The sequence below is a fragment of the Cervus elaphus genome, chromosome 5 (assembly GCF_910594005.1).
Source record: "Cervus elaphus chromosome 5, mCerEla1.1, whole genome shotgun sequence".
Lineage (NCBI taxonomy): Eukaryota > Metazoa > Chordata > Mammalia > Artiodactyla > Cervidae > Cervus > Cervus elaphus.
In genome coordinates this window covers 117,110,271-117,127,799 of record NC_057819.1, presented here as the reverse complement: position 1 = coordinate 117,127,799, position 17,529 = coordinate 117,110,271, and the positions used below count along the sequence as shown (strand labels likewise).

Sequence of the window (17,529 nt, the reverse complement as noted above, 5' to 3'; positions counted from 1 at the left end):
GGCTTAAAGTGTTGAATGCCTTAGGTGAGGCTTAATGGGTTGGCTGTTTGGTGCTGAAACAGAGAAGTCCCATTGTCTCAGTGATGGTGCTCATGAGCTTGGTCACGGGTAAGGGAATGAACTTTGATTTAGCATCGTCTCTTGGCCAAGCAAGCTGACTAGAGAGGCAACAGCATGAGTCCAGCTGCACCTCTGCAACTTGTCACCATGTGACTGTTTTGGCAGGCTACTGAACTTCTCTAAACCTCAGTTTTCATTCTGAAATTGACACTAATAATGGCGGTGCTTAGGAAATATTAACTATCATTCTGAATCGAAGTCATCTAGCCTTCAAAAAATCCTGACAAATCAGTGGCATTTGGGGAACTAGAAGGAACCTCAAATGATTTCCTAGGTCGGTAGTTTTCAAACTTTTTTCCTTGAAGGCCTAGGATGCTGGAGAGGTCCTTGGTGGATGGAGGCAAGCTGAGTGTGTGGGGCCCTTGCCCACCTTCAGCAGAGCAACTGTCTCTAATTTGAGTTACGTGTCAGTTGCACGTTTCCAGGTCTTTTATATTGTGAGGGTTGAGGTATGATTTCTTTTAATAAAAATGGTCCTGTTGCTTTTTAATAAAAAGCCTCCATGGCTAGAACTCATATCTTCTGGTCCCCAATCTGGTGTTTTTACTGTCCTTACTAAAACAGGGAACTGAAATATGATACATTTTAGAAAGGTCATCACCACTGAAGATCAAAATTTTAAACATTACTCAGTGCCTTCCAGTTTAATCAAGCAATCATTTCATCTAAACCCCATTCCTATCCCAGAATCTTAGGAAGAGAAAGTTTGCTGTCAGAGAAAGCATTGCTGTAATGGTCTCAGACAGGAACTGTCTAATAGCACTTTCTACAGTGGTAGAGGTTTTCTGTGTGAACTCTCCTATATGGTAGCTAGTATAACTGAAGAACTGAGTTTTAAATTTTATTTTAAATGAATTGATTTGAATGTCACCTACAGTACAGCACAGGGAACTCTGCTAAATGCACTGTGACAGGCTGAATGGGAAGGGAGTTTGTGGGAGAGTGGATACATGTATATGTATGGCTGAGTCCCTTTGCTGTCCATATGAAACTGTCACAACACTGTTAATCAGCTATACTCCAATACTAAGAACCCACCAGGCTCCTCTGTCCATGGGATTCTCCAGGCAAGATTACTGGAGTGGGTTGCCATTCCCTTCTCCAGGGGGTCTTTCCCACCCAGGGATCAAACCCAGGTCTCCTACATTGCTAGCAGATTCTTTACCATCTGAGCCACCAGGAAAGCCTCCAATACAAAATAAAAGAAAAATAGAAAAATAAAATAAAATAAATGTAAATAGCCATGTGGCCAGTGGCTGCCATATTGACAGTACAGCCTGACAAGTATAGAGCAGGGGTCGGATGGCAGTCCCTGGCCACTGGGCATTAGAGTCATCCAGAGAACTTGTCAGAAGTACAGATTCTGGGCCTAATGCCCAGTGACTGACTCAGTAGACCTAGGGCAAGTACGTTTGAAAACCCATCTAGTTATTGTAACTTAGGTAGGATAGCTCTGCCTTGGTGAGCTCTTCCTTGGCATAGAAGAACTGAGCCAGAATCAGGCGTTTAGCCCTGGCCTTGGTCTTCTGGGGAGACTAGAACAACCTTCTGAGGAATGTCAGACCCTTGGGAAATGTGATGAAACCTATGGACCTCTTCCCTGGAAAAACACCAATAAAGTTCCTAGGGCTCCCAGACCTCCCTGAAGCCCTCCTTGAACCCACGTTTAAAACTCCTCAGCTTGGACAGAAGATCTTTACTAAGCTGGCGAGGGGGCTGAGCTGGTGCCTGGGAACCTTGTCCGCTGCAGCTGTGTCACAGATGTGCCCAGGGGTTGACCTGGGGCTCTCCCCGTCTTTCCCACCGCCAGGCCCCTCCAGGGGGTCACAGAGGCCCCACAGAAGAGAGAACAGGCAGTGTACGTGGATCAGGCCCTACAAGAAGACTGACTGAATTCTGCCCCTTTCCCTTCCCCTTGTGCGTTCATGGCCTTGTGAGTGAGCCGAGCGGGTGTGGCTGTTGCCACTGCTCACATCCTCAGCTCTGACACATGGAGCAGAGGAAAGAGTGCATCTAAGGCCTGAGTGGAGCTGTGGAGAGCATCCAGCTGAGTAATGAATCAGGATTTTGACTTGCCTTCAAAGGCAGAGACACAGCAGGCTCCCACTTAGTCCTCACTTCCCGCGAGCTGCAGGAGCGAGACAAGGGGCAGAGCTGCAGAGCTCCGGGCTGGGGCAGCAAGCCGGGGCCCAGAGCCCAGAGCTGGGCAGGCCCACCCAACCAGCAGTCCCAGGCTTAGTGCAGAAGCCCATGTTTTGTAGATCAGAACCCACGTGGAAGTGGGGAGGGAGTGAGGAAGCAAGCGTGTGTATATGTCGAGCGCTGCTGTCCGGCCAGAGTGTCCTGAGAATAGCCTCTTGAACTTGGAGACAGTTGATGAGAGTCTGAGTCATGGTCATGTGGCACCGGAAAGGCAGACACAGGAGAAGCTGTACAACTCCCGGGCCATGATTTCGTGCCCCCGGGAGGCGAGGGTCAGCCTGTTTTCCCCGTGCCCTTCACAGGTTCAGCAGCCAGCTGCTGGGTTAGCTTCTCAGGCTCCCTTGTTCCTCTCTCTGCCTGCCAGGCTGCCGGGTGAGTCATCAGGGCACTGCAGAGGAGGCGGCCCCGACCTCGGCTGCCTTGGCCTCGGTTTCTCTGGGACGGGGAGCCTGGAGTGCTCGCAGAGGAAGGACCAGGGCCCCTGGCCAGCTGCCCACCCAGCCACCAAGGTGAAAGGACAGCTCGTGGCGGAGGGGCGCCCCACGCCTATCTGGAGGAGCGCCAGCTCTGGGTGAGCCATGTCAGGCAGGAAAGGCCACATGAGCCCGAGCGCAGCTTGGCTGTAAACAGGCGGGTGCCTCAGAACAAGACTGACCACTGGCCACTTCTCTCGCCATCTGGTGAAACTCTCTTCATCCCAAGATGCCCAGCATCATCCTTGATTCCCTCCTGCAGCCAGCACCCCTGTGCCCTGCTCTGCTGCACACCAGGGGCACCATCTCTGCCCTCAGGAGCCTTCTGCCCAGGGAGGCCCATGACATTCCCCCTTGCCTGCAGCCCAGGGACTGGGGAGTGGACAGCACAGCCCAACAGGCCCGGTTCCGCACGATCCCATGCAGACTGGTGATCTCTGACAAGTCTCTGCCTAATTAGGCCACCATGAAAATGAGGAGATTGAAGCAGTATCCCTGTAGGCATATCTCTAATACTGTTAGATTTGGAGCGCTGGGGATCTGTTTATAAGATTTCGTTTTTCTTATAAAGAGGCTGAGAGAGGTAGGCCCTACCCTAGGCCCTGGATCAAGTCCTTTTGGAGATGGACAAGGGCTGCAGAGGTGTGGAGTGGGATGAAAGTACTCTTACAAGTAGAACAGCCAGCCTTGGAGGGCTTTCACCTAATTGAAGTCAGAGCACCCCTTAGACTTCTTAAGGTCATCAAGAAACAGTGAGGCCACCCATTCAGCCACCTGAGCATCCAGCCTGCGGGGCCACACCGGCATCCAGGCTAAAAGCTGGAACCACTCTGAGTTCAAAGCTAGCAGGCCCTTGAAGGCCGAGATGTGAGCATCAAATTCATAGCAACCGACAAACCTTCCCCCACCCCGCACACCCCAGTCAAGCTGCCTTAGCCTTTCGTGTCTACTGTGGTGAGGCAGATACTGTAGGCAGGAGGTTTCAGCCTAGAGTTTCCCAGTGTCCCACTGTCTCTTAGAAGCTCCCAGCCTAATCATGCAAAAGGGCAGAGGTATAGAGGCCTGGCTTCCCGCGGTCTGTCTTCATCCCTCAAGAGCAGACGGAGGAGTGAATCAGGATGAATGGAGCTACCACAGAGAAGACCTCATCTGTTAGCAGCAGCCTGAGGACCAAGCTGCCATCAGAGAGCACTTATGAAAGTGTCTCAGTTCTTAGGCTTTGTTGCAAACAAGTCATGACCCCGTAGGGCACTGCCCTTGGGAGTTCAGAGCCCCCGTCTCTAAAAAACTTCCCAACTGCTACCAATCTCAGGGCAGCATTGTTCTCTTTTGTGACCACTCCAGCCCGCGTGCTCTTTGCACAAATTGTCACAACAGTACACTCTCTCTCCCATCTGGCTCTGTGGGAACGCAGAGCTGGGGGAGACGGAGCCCAGAGAGCGATGAATTCTTGTGCTTTTTCCTCATATTTCTAGAGGTGTCAGTTGGTGGTGGGGTGCGTGGACTCTAATACAAATTCCATTACTAATGTTGCCTGAAAGAAAAACGATACCCGAAAGAGGTTTTCAGCAAATGAGTTTGGACATTACAGAAGGAAGCATGTCAGTCCCTTCTGGAAAGCCACAAACAGATGCAGCTCAGGAAAGGAGCCAAGGTCTGGGGTTGCTGCTTGCATGGTTTTTAGGTTTTACAAGATTTCGTATGTGTCTGTATATAATGTGTATATATATAAATAGACACACACGCAAATCTATATATATACGCACATGCCTGTATGTGTATATATATATATACACACACACGCACATGCACTCACATATGTACATGCATACCTCTACCTACAACTTGGAAACAAAACAAAACCTTGATTCTCTCCGCTTGGAGAAAAGCCCTCAGTGAGTGGCACAGGCATGTCCTCTAAGAAGGCAAGGCTTGTGCAGAATCGGTGAGGTGACTAATGGCTTTGGAGCATGGGATCCACCACCCTGTTCTGCGGAAACAAAGTTCACCACAAAACAAACAGCAGAAGACGACTCAGCCATTATTTACAAAGGCAAGAAAGAACCAACCCAGACATTGATCCACAGCTGTCCCAGAGGAGGCGGGCCAGAGTTCTTTTTGTGGAGTGGAGGGGAAGAGCTGGTAGGGCCGGTGGGCTCACCCCACACGAGACCGTGGTCAGGTTGCCATTTGGATCATTTGGAGGATAAATACATGTGGCCTGAGGGGGCAAAGGCCCTCTGTCCCCTGCTTTTCTTCTCCCACTGCAGCCTGCCCTGGGGTCTGGGGGTGACCTGCTCTGCGTTTGGTCTCTCTCACAGGGTGAGCGTGAGCCTGGGAGATGGCAGTGATGGAAATGGCCTGCCCAGGCGCCCCTGGCTCCACAGTCGGGCAGCAGAAGGAGTTCGCCAAAGCCAAGGAGAAGACACAGGCGATGGGGAAGAAGCAGAGCTCCATCCACAAGCTGGAGGCCGTGGAGAAGAGCCCCGTGTTCTGCGGGAAGTGGGAGATCCTGAACGACGTGATCACCAAAGGCACAGCCAAGGACGGCTCCGAAGCTGGGCCAGCCGCCATCTCCATCATCGCCCAGGCCGAATGTAAGGGTCCCGGGCTTCGGGGCAGGGTAGGGGGGCGGAGAGAGAGGGTGGGCACAGCGTTTGGACAAGGGTGGTTGGCCACATGTAGGGCTGGGCTCATGGTCCCCTTGTGGAAGAGGGTGGTCAGGGTGAGCACCATAGGAGACACAAGATAGGGCCAGGGGTTAAGCCAGGAATCAGTGTGACGTGGGAGCTAGGACAGTGCCAGGGCGGACGTGCAGGAAGGGAGAAGTGGCTGATGAGGCATTGCCCATGGTGACCAGAGCAGGGGAAGGGAGCTGGGAGGCAGGGATGCGTGGGCTCCAAGGTGCTGGGGAGTCTGCAGCATCGTCAGGCAGGCCCCCTGGGACCTCGGGCAGCCTGAGCATCTCTGGAGAGGCCCAGACAGGAAAGGCCAGGTCTCCCGGAAAGCCGCTCTGGGGCATTAGGCTCTTCATCGCTTTTACCTCAAGGCGGCCCCCACCCCAAAGCATGAACACCTGCCCTCAGGCCTGCAGGGCAGGGTAAGGCCCGGTCTGGTCCTTCTGCTTCCGCTAGCAGGAATTCAAGATGGTTCAGAATGATGGCTGCCACCAGAGCCTGAGAAACTCCCAAGGGGGTGGGTAGGGTCAGGAATCCCCTCCCTCCCCACACCTTCCCTCCACCCCAGGAAGTTTTGGGGTGGAGCCTGGCGAGACTGACAGCTGGTGCTGGTATTTTCCCATGTACGCCCATCCTTCCCCGCATCTTCCGATTCCTCTGGCTGGTCTTTGACGAGAGATGAGAGAATAAAAATTAAAGTGGAGTGAGTGGCATAGTAATGGTAGTTCGACCCACACACGTATATAATAGTATATACTGAGCCGTGTGCTAGGCACCGTGTCGAGTGTTTTATATGGACCATCTCACTTACACCTCACAGTGGGTGAAGTGGGGTGGGGCCCTTAAATGATCCCATGTTGTAGGCACGCCCGGTGCCCTTGACCCCCAGGCTGGGAGGGCAGGGTGAGGTCGCCGTGAGAGGAGTGGCCAGGAGGGTATCTGCAAAGTGCCGCTCTCCTAAGTGCCGAATCCTCTTCTTTCTCCTTTCTGCTCGTCCAACCCCTTTTCCTTTAATTAAAAGGTGAGAACAGCCAAGAGTTCAGCCCCACGTTTTCAGAACGGATCTTCATCGCTGGCTCGAAACAGTACAGGTAAGGCGGTCAGCCTGAGTGGGGCGCCCCGAGCTGACACAGAGGCAGCGTCCCCACCCCGGCTGCTCGCCCCGGCCACTCCCGAATGACCCCTGGCTCCCGCCTCCAGCACCTGTGGTTCGGTTCTTGGAACCTGCCCAGGCTTCCTGGCTGAGCCACTCTCCCCGCCAAATAAGCTTTTCAAAAGCTGCTCCCAGCGTGTGGATGACTGCCTCTGGGTCATATCAGCTTGACATTTTATTTATATTCTCCGTGGAGCCCCTGATGCTCCCCTCGGTTCCCATCAGTTGGGAGGTGCTGGGAACAGGAGGCACCTTGCCGCTGGTGCGTGACCACAAGTGCAGGCCCAGAGAAGCCACTCAGGGAGAAACCTCCCATGTCCTTCCCTCTGTGAGACACACCCAGGGAGGGATGAGGGCTTGGAAACAGGCAGGGGCAGACTCGCAGCTCACTGGCCCTGTGGAAAGGAAGCTGAGTGAGGCTCGGTCTGTTTCCAGGCTCCCCAGCCCCAAAGACTGGTTCTTGGCAACTGGAGGTCAAACCTGGACATAGGTCCTCCTCTCTCCCCAGGCAGACTTCTTAATCACTGGAGTTTGGGGACCACTAGTGATGAAAAGATTTTAGGAGGGCACCTGGCCTTGAACCAAGAAATGTTCCCTGTTTGGTCAGATTCCTTATGCCAGCCCAATGCTTTTGGCCCAGGGTTGGCAGTTTCTGATGGACTCACTTCTTTCCGCTGCCTGAGAAACCCCCAGGCCCCTAGCAGTCCCCAGAACTGGGTCGAGTCGGCCTCCTTCATGGGGGCAGGAGACGAGGCCGTGGGAGAGCAGCTGAGGCCCTGGTTGGCTCCACAGCTGTTTGGCAGCAGCCCTTTCAGAAGGACCACCGGGGCCTTGATATCCAGAGGGGCGAGAGCCAAGTTAGAGCCATGGTGATGCTCAGCCTCCAGCTGTCACAGCAGGGCTGGCTCCCCTGGTACCCGGGCACCAGCCTGGGCAGGGTGTCTGTTTATGCCGCTCCTCACATTCCTGGGGGAGCTAGGTGGGCCCAGGGCTGGTGGGGGTGGAGGTGACCAACGTCAACTGTCCTTGGTCCAGAGGCCACAGAAACCAACTCAGAGCTGAGAATGCCTGCCATGGGGTGTGGCCATCTGAGCCACATGCCCCCTTCTGGGCCCTCTCCACGGGCAGCCCCCCTAGTCTCTCTCCATCCACATCAAAAGAGCAATATGTAGCCTCTTACCTTAGTAATAACCACTGTTTATCAGAGTCTTGCCTTGGGACCAGACACCAAGGTAGCCTTTTCTTTCTTTTTTTTAATAATTATTTATTTATTTTTGGCTGTGCTGAGTCTTCGATGCTACGCGGCCCTTTCTCTAGTTGTGGCAAGCAGGGGGCTACTCTCTAGTTGCAATGCGCAGGCTTCTCATTGCAGCAGCTTCTCCTGTTGTGGAGCACGGGCTCTAGGGCGGTAGGGCTTCAGTAGTTGTGGCGTGTGGACTCAGTAGCTGCGGCTCCTGGGCTCCAGCGGGCAGGCTCTGTAGTTGCTGTATACTTGCACTGAGGCATGTGGGATCCTCCCTGACCAAGGATCAAACCCACATCTCCCGCACCAGCAGGTGGACTCTACACCACTTAGCCACCAGGGAAGCCCCCCAGGTAGCCTTTTTAAATGAGCTGTTTCATTTAAACCCCATCTCCACCCCACCTGGCAGAAAAGACTACCTCCTCTTTACCAGTGAGGACCCGGACAGTCCTTGGGGCTCAGGAACTGTCCCGCATTCCCGCAAGTCCTGACTAAGCTGGGATGTGACCTCGGGTCTCTGTGACTGCATCGCAGTTACCTGCACCTCCTCACACCCAGATGGCATGTCTGTGTCTGTCTGACAGCCAGTCCGAGAGTCTTGATCAGATCCCCAACAATGTGGCCCACTCGACCGAGGGTAAAATGGCCCGTGTGTGCTGGAAGGGGAAGCGCCGCAGCAAAGCCCGGAAGAAACGCAAGAAGAAGAGCTCCAAGTCCCCGGCTCAGGCGGGGGTGGCCTTGGCCAAACCCCTCCCCAGGACCCCCGAGCAGGAGAGCTGCACGGTCCCGGTGCAGGTGAGGCCCACCCCCACCCCAACCCCCGTGCCGGGCTCACCCCAGGCACTATCCGGGCTCAGGGCCTGCAGAAAGCCCGCACCTTGACTGCAGCTCCATGTCCTAACACTGTGTTTCCCCTGCAGGAAGATGAGTCTCCACTGGGTCCCCAGTATGTTAGAAATGCCCCGCAGTTCACCAAGCCTCTGAAGGAGCCAGGCCTTGGTCAGCTCTGGTTTAAGAAGCTCGGGGAGGGCCTGCGGCCAGCGCTGCCTCGACCAGAACTCCACAAACTGATCAGCCCCCTGCAGTGTCTGAACCACGTGTGGAAAGTCCACCACCCGCAGGATGCCGGCCCCTTGCCCCAGCCCTTCCCGTACAGCAGGCTGCCTCATCCCTTCCCATTCCACCCTCTCCAGCCCTGGAAGCCTCACCCGCTAGAGTCCTTCTTCCTCGGCAAACTGGCAAACTGTGTAGACGGCCAGCAGCCCCTGCCCGGCCCTCACCTGAGCAGACTGGCCTGTGTAGATAGCCAGAAGCCCCTGCCCAGCCCTCACCTGAAGCCCAGCTGCCCGTCTCGTGGCTCAAGTGACAAGCTGTCCGTGGAGGAGTACCTGGTACACGCTCTGCAAGGCAGCGTGAGCTCCGGCCAGGCCCACAGCCTGGCCAGCCTGGCCAAGACCTGGTCAGTGGGGGGCTCCAGGCCCCAGGAGCCCAACCCCGAAACTGAGGACAGCGAGGGGGTCCTACTTATCGAGGCAAGTAATCCCCAAACACACGGACACATGCCATCACCACCCCCTCCACCTCCACCTCCACCTCTAGGGCCGTCCATCTTCACTTCCCCCTTTTCCTTCACCTTCCTCCTCTTGTTCAGTCGCTAAGCCATGTCTGACTCTTTGTGACCCCATGACTGCAGCACACCAGGCTTCCCTGTCCTTCACTATCTCCCAGAGTTTGCTCAAAGTCATGTTCATTGAGTCAATGATGCCATCCAGCCATCTCATCCTCTATCGCCCCCTTCTCCTCTTGCTCTCAATCTTTCCCAGCATCAGGGTCTTTTCTAATGAGTCAGTTCTTTGCATCAGGTGGCCAAAGTATTGGAGCTTCAGCATCAGTCCTTCCAATGAATATTCAGGGTTGATTTCCTTTAGTATTGACAGGTTTGATCTCCTTGCTTGTCCAAAAGACTCACAAACATCTCCAACACCACAGTTTGAAAGCATCAATTCTTCAGCACTCTGCCTTCTTTATGGTCCAGCTTTCACATCCATACGTGACCACTGGAAAAACCATAGCTTTGACTATAAAGGCCTTTGTCAGCAAAGTGATGTCTCTGCTTTTTAATATGCTGTCTAGGTTTGTCATAACTTTTTTCTCCCTCTCTAGTTTACTGGATAACTTTGTAACATTACATGATTTTCCCAAACTTAGATTTCTGGATGTTATCCCATCCATCTCTGACATCCCTTGTCCTCTGCCCCTCTTCATTGTCCTTCCCTTTCTTTTACCTTTTAGCTGGAGTCATGTTTTTTCATGGTCAAGGTCGTTGACAATTTCATTTCTGTCCCACAACCACAAGTCTGGGGAGGAGGTTTTTACATTGCAAGGATCAGATTACCTCAGGCAGACTGTGAAGCTCTTCTTTGCCTTCGCCTGCTTCCTACCACCCCCTCTCCCGTGGTCCTGTCCCCCCAACCCCACCCCACCCTCCACTGACCCCAAGCCCGGCCTGAGACCAGCTGGTGTCTTCTGTGGTGAGGACTTAGCTCAGCCCAGCAGCCTGGCACAGGCCACCAGCTGGCAAGCCTTCCTCACTGTAACCTTCATCCCTCCACTGCCCTGGCCACTGAAACTGGCCTCTCTCTCCTGCCAACCCCAGAAACTCAAGCCGGTGGATTATGAGTACCGAGAGGAGGTCCACTGGGCCACGCGCCAGCCCTGCCTGGGCAGAGGCTCCTTTGGAGAGGTCCACAGGATGGAGGACAAGCAGACCGGCTTCCAGTGTGCCGTCAAAAAGGTATGCCGGGCTCCAAGGCTGCGGAGGGCAGGGGTCCGGAGGTCCATCGCCTTCCCTCTGCCTTCTTTCAGGGTTAATCACAGGGTGGCGATGGCTCTGACTCTCTTTAATGGAGCCTGGCTATCCTGGCTGCCCTGGGTCAGCTGGAGCTGGAAGGGGGAACAGTCCTGATCACATGTCCCCGCCTGGCAGCCACACTTGGTGCATGTGTATGTAAGTGGGAGCGTGAGGCTGTGTGTGCAACCTGGGCCCCTCCTGATGCCAGGCCCCTTGGGCAAGTCAAATCCTGGAAGATGATTGGATTGTCATGAAATTCATACTGAGCTGAAACTCTCAAACTTCACAGCAGATAAGAAGGTAATAACAAGAACACAATCTCCCCCTGACAGGAGCCTCCCTAAGAGGAGCCCCCCTGACAGGAGCCCTTTGGGAGCCAGATCTGACTCTGCCTCCTGTTGACTGGATGTAATCAGTCCTGGGGATGGACAATATGAGGCAGTGAGACTCGTGAGAGCCCCAGGTTTATCCAACTGCAGAGTTCGGCTTTGACCCTCTCAGGAAGGGGCAGGGGAAGAAGACTCGTGCTTCTAGGATTTTAATTAGAGGCAGAGGCCTGAGTCACATCTCCTACTCCCTCATCTCCGTGATGTTAGAACTGAAGACCAGAGAGGGTCTGCACCTTGCCCACAGCCCCACAACTGGGCCTGGAACCGAGGTCTGCTTCTGTCAGATCACACCGTCCAGGCCCAGCAGACCTTGAGGGTGTCAGCCTTCCTCTCCTTCAGATGTCCTTTCTCCTACCCCAACTCTTCCCCTCACCTTGACTGGAAGTCACCTTGCCCTTGACCTTAAATTCAGCTAAGAATAAGGGCTAACCCCAAAGACTTCCTAAGGTGGAAATCAGAAACATTTCCATGGGCCATTTCCTTGGCAGCGTGAAATAAGCTAATTCAAAGATGGACCTTTTCAGATGGCTTTTTTTCAGGACACTCTGATTTCCCAGAGGAAAGGGACTAAATAGCCAGAACAAGCAGGTCCAGCCTGCTCAGGCCCCACACAGAGTGGACACTGCTGGCGCCACTGTCTTGGGTGCCTGCGACTTTAAGGGGTGAGGGGATTGCGATGTGAATAGGGCTGGCTTCCCTGGCTGGTACATGACCAGGTGTTGGAGCTGGAGAGTCTGGGCCTCGGGGCAATGGGTTGAGAGAGGGGACTATCCGTAGGTATTACCCCAAACTTCAGACACACTCTGTCAAATAAGCCAGCTCCACCCTTGCCCACCCCACCACTGACCAAAGCACGTGCTTAGTTCTTGCCAGCATGGGTCATCATCTCCTGCTGGGATGCCAGGGCCACGTGCCTGACCTCCTCAGCTGCAGTCCCCTCCCCAGGCCACCAGAGAAGGCTCAGCTGTCCCTCCTGAGAGGCGGGTGGGAGGAGGGCAAGAGAGTGTGAAGTATCCTGGAGATGAACGCCCGTGCTGGGGAGCTTAGTCACCAGGCTCCTCAGCTGTTGCGCTGCTGAGGTTCTCAGAGTCCCAGGCAACAAGGTAAACAACCCTAATATAGTAGAAGAGGACAGGGACTCCACTCCTCACCTCCCCAGGGCAGCCAGACAAGCTCCAAGCACAACGCGTGGACTTGCCAGGCCCAGACCTGCTGCTCAAGCCCCCCAGAGCTGGCCCCTCGGACCTCTGCCTCCCCCCAATCCAGGACCTCAGCAGGGTTGGCTTTGGGTGGCCCAGACAGCTGCCTTTGGTCAGGCAGACCACCCCTCCTTTCTCTCCAGGGGAGGGCAGTAAGGAAGGCAGCGGTTTCCTTTAGCATTTTCAGCTGGAAGATCTGAGAAACAGATCCCTGCCAGGAGGGTAGGGGTGGAGGGTGAAGTGCCAAGGATCAGAGGTCAAAGTGCATATGGGGTCACAGCAAGTCTGCACACCCTCTGATGCTTCCCAGGGAGGATCCAGGATGTGGAGCATCACATGATGATGTCAGCACCCCGCTGGCCCCAGGTCAGATGCTAATTGGTTGCACACCCAGGCTTTAATGTCAGGTTTGGGGTTTTTTTTTTAAGATTTTGTTTTATCTTTTTACTTTCAAATTAATAGAGACTCATTATAAAAGAATGGTACCCCAAAAAGCAAAGTCTCTCTGTCCCCCAGTCCTCTTCTGAGGTAACCCCCCTTTGATACGCATATATAAACATATAGTTATGTCTTTTATTAAAACGAGGTTGTGTTCATTCGCTCTGTACCATGTTTTTTCATGTAACAGTGGATCATGGACAGACTTCCTCTCTGGTAATGTACACCTGTCTAGTGCTTTGTAACAGTCAGTGCAGAAGCTCTAATCCTAGTCAGTTCATTCATAAGATTCATGAACTCCTGGAATTATATTCTACATGTGGCACGGGTGGACCCACACACATTTTTTATTTACCAGATTTTCACAGGGGTCTGTGGCCCGAAGAGGGTTAAGAACTGTTCGTTTGAGAACATCTGGCTGGAGCATGGAGTTCTAGGAGCCTCCTTTTGCTCTGCTCTGACCTGGGTTAGAGTGGCTTTTGCCAAGTCCAGCCAACTGTTGTTACCAAACCCCTGCTCTGTGCCAGATGCTAGGCCCAGGCTGGGGACAGAGGTGTGGAATCCACATGCCTGACCTGAAGGAGCTTGGATTGTAGTGGGGGTGGACACTTACATGGTGGAAAGATGGTAGAAGCAGCCATCAGTCGGGCACGTGGGTGAAGTCAGCCAGGACGAGTGTTGAGGAAATCAGGACAAGGACCAAGGGGAGACTGTCTCCATGGTGATGAGGAAATAAAGGACAAAACTATATGCCTGTCACATATTATTGTTTCTGAGATTTTTAAAAGAACTTATAGAATTGCTTTTATTCCCTTATATTTACTGATGAAATAAAATGAATATGAATACTAAAGAAAACAAGAGGTAGTGTTCCAAGAAGGAAGGAGAGACCCCTGGTATAAAGCGTGCGGGCAGTTAAGCAAAGGAAAATGGCCTGTGGATTTGGCGGTTAGGTGATTGCTGACCATGCTTCCACCTGGGCATGCATGCTCTTGAACTTCAGTTAAAAAATGCCCAGGATGTAAAAGCTAATACCCCTGGAAAGGCCTTTAGCAAGGTACGGGAGCTGGTAGCTCTGGAGTGAGGCTTACCTCCCCAAGATCCCAGCTCTGCTCCTTTATATCCAGTGACCTTGAGCAGGTCACCGGTCTCATCTTCAGCTTCTCTGTCTGTAAAAGGAGATGATATCACCTCCTAGGCTATTGTAAGATGCAGACAATGAATAAAGTTCTGAGCACAGTCCCTGGACTCTGTTAAGTGGGCATTAAATATTAGTTCTCATTAACATTCTCATCAGAGTCCAGCCCTCACTGTACAGATGAGGACACTGAGGTCCAGAGAGGAGAGGTGGCGAGGTGGGCAGCTGGCCTGGATTAGAAGGGCAGCCTTTCTCCCTCGAGAGCATCCTTTCAGCCTGCTCTCCCTGGGGCTGGCCCAGACTTCTAACACACCTTGTGTTTTGAAGTGTCCCTTCCAACTCCCTTTGATCAGAGTGGTTGGGAAGGGTATTAATATCACCGGGGTACTCTGAAAGACTTACGGATTTCTTCAGAATTAAAGCCTAAGCTTCCAGACTTCCTTGGTTCACAGCCTTTCGTGTCATTTTTCCAAGGTGCCCCAGACTAAAGCAAGTTTCATCTGTTAAATAATTGGGTCAAGTAATAAGTCTTTATCCTAACAATCTAGTAACCATTTGCATAACAACACACATAAACTGAAAGATAAATTTCCTTCTTAAACAACCATAATTACTGACGGAATGTATATCCTGTTGGGCACACACAGCTTCTCCACCTTTGAAATCACTGGACACCATCCCCTTCACGTCCTGCTCCACACTATCCTCCTAAAGAACCATTTTTGTCACAGCAGCCTCCAAAAACCTACCTTCATAAAGATACATCCTCAAAAGAATGCAGTGCAGCCATTGAAACCGAACTGTCTCAAGCTAGTAGTCTAGGTGGTGTCCCTAGATGTCACCATCACTGTTCCCCTTGTGAGTTCTCTGTGGTGCACACTTCACCACACAGTTTGGGAGCAGTAGGGTGAAAGACACTTGCTAATACAAGTCCTGTCGACAAATTAGTTCCAATTCAGGTTCAGAGCTGGAAACACTGACAGAGTCAAAGTTCGTGCAAGATGATCAACCAGATATTCTGCAAGTAATCAGAAGAGACATTTTCCACTGATAGGCAAAAGTCCAAAAGCCGCACAAGTCAGCAGGTCTCCGAAGAAGACTGCCAGACCCTGACCGACTGCTTCCTGGCTAATGTTGTTACCACTCACGCCCCCTGGTGGCACTTCTCGGGGCTAACAGGCAAGCCAACTGCAGCCGGAAGGAAAAACAAGTCTCTATTATAGCAAGTATAAGCATTTATTAAGCGGCTCTCATTTGAGCTGGAGGGAGGAGGCAGGAGCTGCCATTCCCTGAGCACTCACTGAGGCCTAGTGCTGGTTATCACCCCTCCAAACCCCTGCCCTACACGGGAGCAGAGGCCACTGCCCCCACCATTCACATATGGAGACACATAGCTTAGAGGAAGTGATCCACCTTTGGAAACGGCCAAGCCAGGGTCTCAGCCCAGGATGCTTGTATCCAAGGCCTATTTCTTCCCTCCCTGTCACGCTGGTCCCTGCAGAGGAGTGGGTGGTCCCCAGCCTGCCAGTCCATTGCAGGCGGGGCCTGGGCCAAGCTCCTCCCCGTAGGAGAATCCTCTCCTATGCCCAGATCCTGGGGAAACAGCTGCAAACAGAATAAACAAGCACTGTCGCATCTACATGGACATTTTAGCCCCCAGGGGGAAAGGCAAGCAATTATCAGCAAATAATAAGTGCTGAGAAGGATACTGAGGATCCAGAGGCACTGACAGAGCCAGAATCTTGGCTGTACCAGCTCTGGCTACAGAAGCATCTTAAGACGTGGATGTTGATAAACAAAAGGTCCCATAACCTAGAAACTGTCCAGACATTTGAGCAGGGGAAAAGAAAGTTCTGTGCTCAGCAGATCTGAGGGTGAGCAGCATGCCAGGGGCCTGGATAAGGATTGTTGTTTTTGTGTGACTATTTCCATAAACATCAGCACTGTAGAACTTTAGTCAAGTCCTAGGCATTGACCCTGACTGCCCCAGGGTGCACGCTTTAGTTTCTAAGAGTCCAGCAGGCCCTTCAGGGCCCTGCCTGGCCTCGGAATCATCATCAGGCCCATCCGTGGTCTCCTTGAAGGGAGCTCCAAGAGTCCAGATAGGAGCCCAGGGAACCAGCCCTGGGCCCTCAGCCTGACTCCCACCCACCTCTGGGCCCTTCCAGGTGCGAGTCGAAGTATTTCGGGCTGAGGAGTTGATGGCATGTGCGGGATTGACCTCCCCCAGAATCGTCCCTTTGTATGGAGCTGTGAAGGAAGGGCCTTGGGTCAACATCTTCATGGAACTGCTGGAAGGTAAGGAGCCAGGGGCCATTCTTTCTCCCTCCAAAGTCAGAGCCAAGGGTTTCTTCAAGTCTTGCCCAGGTTAACCTTGGTCCCCAGTCAATCCATTTGTAAACTCTTGACCTCTTGACATCAGCAAGAAAGGCCTGCTTTCTACCACCTGCCGTTCGAAGTCTCTTGCCCTTGGCTGACTTGGAGGCCCGGAAAAGCCCCATGTAAAGACCGGCCATTGATCTCCTAGGTGGTTCGCTAGGTCAGCTCATAAAGCAGAAAGGCTGTCTGCCAGAGGACCGGGCCCTTTACTACCTGGGCCAGGCACTGGAAGGCCTGGAATACCTCCATACCCGCAGGATTCTACATGGAGATGTGAAAGGTAAGGCTCAGGGCACCCGTGGCCCTGGTCCCTATTGGGCTCTCTCCTCACCCCATCATGCCTTCTTCCTCCCAGATCTTCTGGGCCTGCGTCAAGGTGGGTGGGCTGAGCCAGCAGGAAGGGAAAATGTGTTCTCCCAGCCCTCAGCCTGGCACTGTGATTTCCAGTGGGTGATACCCTCAGAGAAGAGCTAATCAAGCTCCTACTTACTAGTGACCATGGGGAGGGGAGGGCAGCAAGGCTGAGTGGCCACATCCCCTCACCATCTGAGAGCCTGCCTGCTGCCTACTTCCAGCCTGAACTGATCCCTGCCTCCCCACTCCCTCCATGACTAATGAAACTAATCAGAAGCTGCAGCTGCCACGTAGGGTCAGCCAGAAAACTGCCCCGCCGGAGGTTCAGATTGGGCCGGGGCCCTGGGTGACTCACCTGTTCCTCTTCTTCCCGGGGCGGCCTGGCAGCTGACAACGTGCTCCTATCCAGTGATGGGAGCCGCGCAGCCCTCTGCGACTTTGGCCATGCTGTGTGCCTTCAACCTGACGGCCTGGGGAAGTCTTTGCTCACAGGTATGCCCTGCCCCCCACCCCTTCCCCCAAAGAGAACAGCCAGGCGGCCTTCACTGAGCATTAGCCCTGCGCCTTCCATACCTTCCTTAATGGCAATCAGTGATGTGAGCACTTTATGTCCATGAAGATATTTTAGCCCCACACCCACCCTAGGTTATGAGGCTTTTGTTGTTAAGCTTAAATGCAATCATGCATGTCAGGTGCTTGCTTCTGATGTTGTTACACAGAGGAGAGAACAAAAGAGGCTGGGTGCTACCCCCAAGGTCCAAGGTCTGCTGTCTCCGAACCCCCAGGGCTCCAGCCCCCTTGGCCAGCCTTTACGGGGAAGCTGTGCTCCCAGCCTGTGAGCTCAGCCCTCCCTCGCCTCTGAGAGCACGGTTTTGCAAGCAAAATGAGATGGCTGACCAAGGGGCCTATGCT

General features: G+C 53.2%; 1 protein-coding gene across 1 annotated transcript in view; it reads left to right on the top strand.

Annotated features, from left to right (window-relative positions):
- The window catches only part of MAP3K14 (mitogen-activated protein kinase kinase kinase 14), a 43,187-nt gene that overhangs the window by 17,822 nt on the left and 7,836 nt on the right, over positions 1–17,529 (top strand). Inside the window, exons 2-9 of the mRNA XM_043904881.1 lie at positions 5,117–5,392; positions 6,495–6,564; positions 8,454–8,664; positions 8,790–9,401; positions 10,526–10,663; positions 16,053–16,182; positions 16,412–16,543; positions 17,005–17,109. Coding sequence (XP_043760816.1) covers positions 5,137–5,392; positions 6,495–6,564; positions 8,454–8,664; positions 8,790–9,401; positions 10,526–10,663; positions 16,053–16,182; positions 16,412–16,543; positions 17,005–17,109 — 1,654 coding nt within the window. The 5' untranslated portion in view covers positions 5,117–5,136. The remainder of the gene's footprint in view (positions 1–5,116; positions 5,393–6,494; positions 6,565–8,453; positions 8,665–8,789; positions 9,402–10,525; positions 10,664–16,052; positions 16,183–16,411; positions 16,544–17,004; positions 17,110–17,529) is intronic.